This window comes from Numenius arquata, chromosome 23 (assembly GCF_964106895.1).
Source record: "Numenius arquata chromosome 23, bNumArq3.hap1.1, whole genome shotgun sequence".
Taxonomy (NCBI): Eukaryota; Metazoa; Chordata; class Aves; order Charadriiformes; family Scolopacidae; genus Numenius; species Numenius arquata.
Window position 1 is genome coordinate 1,566,149 of NC_133598.1, and position 5,102 is coordinate 1,571,250.

Here is a 5,102-nt window from a genome sequence, read left to right on the forward strand (position 1 = left end):
CGACGCAGAGCACGAGGAATGGCCTTGAGTGCTTGTGGGGCTGCTGACCTCCTAGGGCCTCCTGCAGCAGTGGGGTCCTCCTATGGATACAGCACAAGTTGGGATCAAAATCTGTACGGTGTTCTCTGAGGACAAGGGGAATATTTCTGGGCAGAGATGAGGCAAGGAAAGGGATGATGGTCACTAGCTGTGGAGTAGGTAAAGATGTCTTCCTCAGCTCCAAGGGACAGTGAACAAAGATCGCCCACAGACAGTGTGTCCTGCCCTCCCATTCCTTTAGGAATGACATGGCATCCATTTGCTTACTCATTTGATCCCTTACATTATATGTGCATTCTTCCTTGACAACTTTAGAGAACATTCAGAGAGGAAAGGACCACACAGAGCCAGAGGCTGGGATGCAGTACAGTTTAATGAGTCTAAAGAGGGAACAAGATGTCTCTGAGGAGCAGCCACAGTGAAAGAATCGCCATGGGCAGCCTACAGTCAGTGGCTCATGATCAAGGGACAGTTCCTGGTTCCCTGCCATTTGATCTTGGTTCATATGCAGGAGACCTGGCTTCAGATCTCCATGGCCTGGGGAATGAGGGGAAATTCATCATCAACTGACATGGCCACACAGGGGAAACCACCCACAGGTTCTGCCGTGAAAAGCTTTTCCCTAAAAGCAAGCATCCTTGCTAAATTGTTTGGCATTTGCCAAATGAAGTCTTTCATCTGGAGAAGCTGCAGCCACATGCTCTGACTCCTCCAGGGTGATTCCTGCCAAGTCCCCTTGGCTCTTGTCAGTGCTTTCACGCTGCCCCCAGCTGCCCTTTCCCAGCAGGCTGACTTTCGTGGAAACACCACTACCCTGTTTGTTGCCTGTTACCTGTCCCTAAGCCAGCTCCCTCACACCTGCTGCCTCCCTACTCTGGCAGCACTGAGCTGTACCCCATCTGGGTACCACTGAGAGTTTCCTGAGGGGCATAGATAAAGCAGCCATGTGGCATCATCCTGGAGCCGTGTCCATAGGGCAGCCTTTTTCTCTGCCAGTCAGATTCCTCCCTGCTGACTTCAGTGTGCCATCCCAAGCTCTTCATCATTCCCAGTGATGTTTTCTCTTCTTTCCAGGCAGCAGGTCATCAAAGGACAGCATAGTGCATCCCCAGCTCCTGGGGCACCAGGAAGGAGATACCTTCTGGCTTGTGTGGCCAGACTCTTCTCAGTAGTGCCACTGGCAGGACGAGAGGCAATGGGCAAAAATTAAAACATAACATTCCATCTGAAACTAAAGAAAAACCTTTTCACTATGAGGGTCGTCAAACACTGGAGCAGTTTCTTTAGACAAGTCATGGAGTCTTCATCTGGGGAGACAGTCAAAACCTGTCTGGACATAGTTTTAGATTATGGGAAAGGGTGGCTGGGAGCAGCCTGAAAGCACTGACAAGAGCCAAGGGGACTTGGCAGGAATCACCCTGGAGGAGTCAGAGCATGTGGCTGCAGCTTTTCCAGATGAAAGACTTCATTTGGCAAATGCCAAATGATTTTTACAAGGATGCTTGCTTTTAAGGAAAAGTTTTTCACGGCAGAACCTGTGGGTGGTTCCCCCTGTGTGGTGACGCCAGTTGATGATGGATTTCCCCTTTCGTCCCCCCTGCCATGGAGACCCGGAGCCAGGTCTCCTGCACCTCAACCAAGGTCAAAAGGCAGGGAACCACTATTTCCAGGCAGTCCCTCATGTGAGGTCTGTAGGAAAGAGCTTATGCCACGGCAGGATTCCTACAGGGCTGCTGGCAGTGAGGATCCTCGGCCCTTCCAGTGTTGGGGCTGTTTTCTGGTGCCATTGGCTCCAGCCCTGATGTTCACCACCACCTTCTTCCCAGCCTCCCCGCGCTCTTATTCCTTTTTCCATAGCTCCTGGCTCTGGTCAATGTTCAGCAGGGGGAGAGGGCTACATCATCACTACAGATCAACAGAATCCTACAACTTCAAAGCTTTTACACAGGTCAGGAGAAGGGACCCTGGGAAGCAGCTCAGCCCCTCGAGGCTGCCTGGAGGCAGCATGAAAAGTGTTGGCCTGTGTTTGGGGTTCTTCTCAGTGGGACCTGAGTGCTGTGGCCCTGTCTGTGTCCCCTCAGACAATGAAGGGCAATGTCAGTGCCTGGTACTGTCACGGAGGGATGTCCTTATGGGCCTTAGGAACTGTTTGGGATCAGATGTGATGTCAGGCACAACTATGTACACACAGACATGCACTAACACATACGCAACATGCACAAGTGTGCACAAAGATAGACACAGAAGCACAGACACAAGCAAAGGTGCACACGGACACAGACGTGTAGTTGCACACAGGTGCTCACACCTGGGCAAAAAAAAAAAGACATGTCCACAGAAACATGATCTCACCAGAGGCACACAGGTGTGTGTACTCACAAGCACATAGGTGTGCGTGCAGGTATTCACACAGGCTGCTGCATGATCATGCTCCCACAGAGGTTGTTGCAGATGAGCACATGGGGCCAGAGATGATAACAAGGGATGTGACTGAGGAGCTGCTGGGGACCTCCGTGCCAGAACAGGATTGGGGCACTCCAAGCACGACAGATGCAGAGGCAGCGTTTCTTGAGGAGTCTCAGGGACTGTCCAGAGAGAGGAGGAAGACAAAGGGGTTGGCAGCTTCTTCCTGAGGGCAGCTGAAGGTGAAAGAGAGTTGAAAACCTGAAGTGCAGCACACTTGTATGGGAAGACAACAGCCACCGAGCGTTGGAGTGAGCCGGGAGGGAAGGGAAGAGGAGGACAGGGCACATACTCACGTGAGCCTTTGGGGGACAAGTCAAGGATTGCAGGGCTGAGAGCACCTGGGGCCCTTCCTGTCAGCAGGATCATTAAAAATCCCAGTAGAGTGCCCCAGGCTGACATCACCTGATCCACTGCAGCCCTCAGGTACTCAGTCTGTCTCTTTTGCCTACCTTGGTGAATCCTTGCCCCGGGAATCATGGGGTCTCTCATCCCAGCACTCTAAAGAACTGCCCATGAGGAAATGGGTGTGACATAACCAGGAAACACAAAGGCAGACAAGGAGGAAATGGCAACGCATGCCATGTCATTACCTGGGATGTTTCCGTTCATTAGGCGCATGTAGGAAAATTGTCAGTTATGCAGAGGTTTCCTTTGGGCCCTGAGGCCATGGGAGGGCAGTATAAAAGCCAGCCTGACTTCTTGCTCTCTCAACCACTTCTGTCACCTCCTTCTCCTTGGGAACCAGGTGAGTCGGAACCCCTCTTCACCTCCACTTCCTCTAAGACAAGGTCTAGCCTTCAGCTGATACCTGTTCCTTGGTCTTATGTTAGTGCCCTGAGATCATGGCTGTGGGAGAGGGCAGGGGAGAGACAGTCTGTCACAGGGAGAGGCTGAGGTTTGGCTGAAGTGGCTCTTTGCTAGAGGCCAGTCAGGAGGATCCCTGTGCCTGGCTGCTATCTGAAGGACTCTGCTGGGCTCAGGCAAAGGATCCCTTGTTCCCCCTGCACAGCCTCCACCTCCCAACCCAGCAGGTGTCTTGGCTTCCTTTAGGTGTGGTTTCAGGCTGTTCCTCAAGTGTCCCTTTTCTCTGCTTCCTTCCTGACCTCTCTCCCAGGTGCATCTCTGGCCCAGAGACATGTCCTGCTCTGAGAAGTGCGAGCCTTGCGAGCCATGCAAGACCTCCTGCCGCCCCTGCCAGCCATGTGAGCCATGCAAGACCTCCTGCCGCTCCTGCCAGCCATGTGAGCCGTGCAAGACCTCCTGCCGGCCCTGCCAGCCATGTGAGCCATGCAAGACCTCCTGCCGGCCTTGCCAGCCCTGCCAGCCCTGCTGCCTGCCCTGCCAGCCCTGCTGCCCGACCCCGCTGGCCAACAGCTGCAATGAGCCCTGTGTCAGGCAGTGCCAGAACTCCACTGTCGTCATTGAGCCTCCTGCTGTGGTGGTGACCCTGCCCGGACCCATCCTCAGCTCCTTCCCACAGAACACCATTGTGGGATCCTCCACCTCCGCTGCTGTTGGCAGCATCCTCAGCTGTAACGGAGTCCCCATCAACTCTGGTTGTTGTGACCTCTCCTGCATTACCAGCTATTACTGTGGCAACAGATGCCAACCCTGCTAAACCTGCTGGCAACGTCCTTGGGCAAGAACCTCAAAGACCTCAGAACATGGTGCTGTACAGGAGATAGAGCACTGGACCTTTGTATTTAGCCTAGCTCTTCATCTCTGGCTTCGTCTGCAAAGGGTGGGTGGAAGTGTTCAGCCTGGACTCTGTATAAGCTGCCCTATGTCTACTTTTCCTTCTTCTACTCTCTTCACTCTTTCTTTACTTTTCTGTCATTTTTTTCCAATGCCAGCCTAGTGGCAACTTGTTGGTCTCCTTCCCTCAAGGCAGGCAGACGGACACTCTGCAGGAGCTCCACTGCATCTCAGTGGCTGCACCTGGTGCTCACTGTCAGCCACCTCCTTTTCTTCTTTAGACTCATTAAAGCTATTCTGCATCCAAGCTTGGGCCTCCGAGTCCTTCTTCCTTTTGTGGCAAATCTTCCAGTCTGCTCAGGAAAAAAACGTGGCTCTTTAATTAGGTTGGGTGCAAAAGAGGACCCTTCCTCATTCCCAGGGGAAGAAAAGCGTAAGAGTCACTACACTGGGTTGTCTTTTGTCTCTTGGAGCTGTGGAAGATGTTGCGATCTACACCACAGCCAATGGCCTTTCTGCATCTCTTCCTGAGTGGGCCTGGATCATGTTTAGTGAATGGGGAGCCCAGTCACTGCTGCCCTTGGATGAGGAGCACATGGCTGTGAGTGGCCAGTGGATGAAGTCAGCAGCCTCACTGACTCTTGGGCAACATGTCTCCTCTAGTTCTGGATGGAGTTGTGTTGGGGGAGGAGGTTCAAACAGAGCATGGCTCCAAAGGGTGGAAGGAGGTTTGAGAGACAATAATACCTGGGGACAGCCTGCAGTCTCGTGTCCACCTCTTCTTCCCCTCCATTACCAGGTCTAGTGTCCATGGCCAGTGCACATGGGCACAGGCAGATGAGATAGATACCTCGTACAGTCCTTCAGCACCTGGCAGGGTCCTGCTGCAGTTCAGGCATGCA

The 5,102-nt window shown here is 53.0% G+C and overlaps 1 protein-coding gene across 1 annotated transcript; it reads left to right on the plus strand.

Annotated features, from left to right (window-relative positions):
* The first annotated feature begins 2,253 nt into the window (after nt 1-2,253).
* LOC141474954 (feather keratin Cos1-1/Cos1-3/Cos2-1-like) lies at nt 2,254-4,123 on the plus strand. Its single transcript, XM_074163053.1, has 4 exons — nt 2,254-2,261; nt 3,169-3,250; nt 3,620-3,648; nt 3,823-4,123. The coding sequence occupies exons 1-4, from the start codon at nt 2,254-2,256 to the stop codon at nt 4,121-4,123; spliced, it is 420 nt and encodes a 139-aa protein (XP_074019154.1).
* The last annotated feature ends 979 nt before the right edge of the window (nt 4,124-5,102 follow it).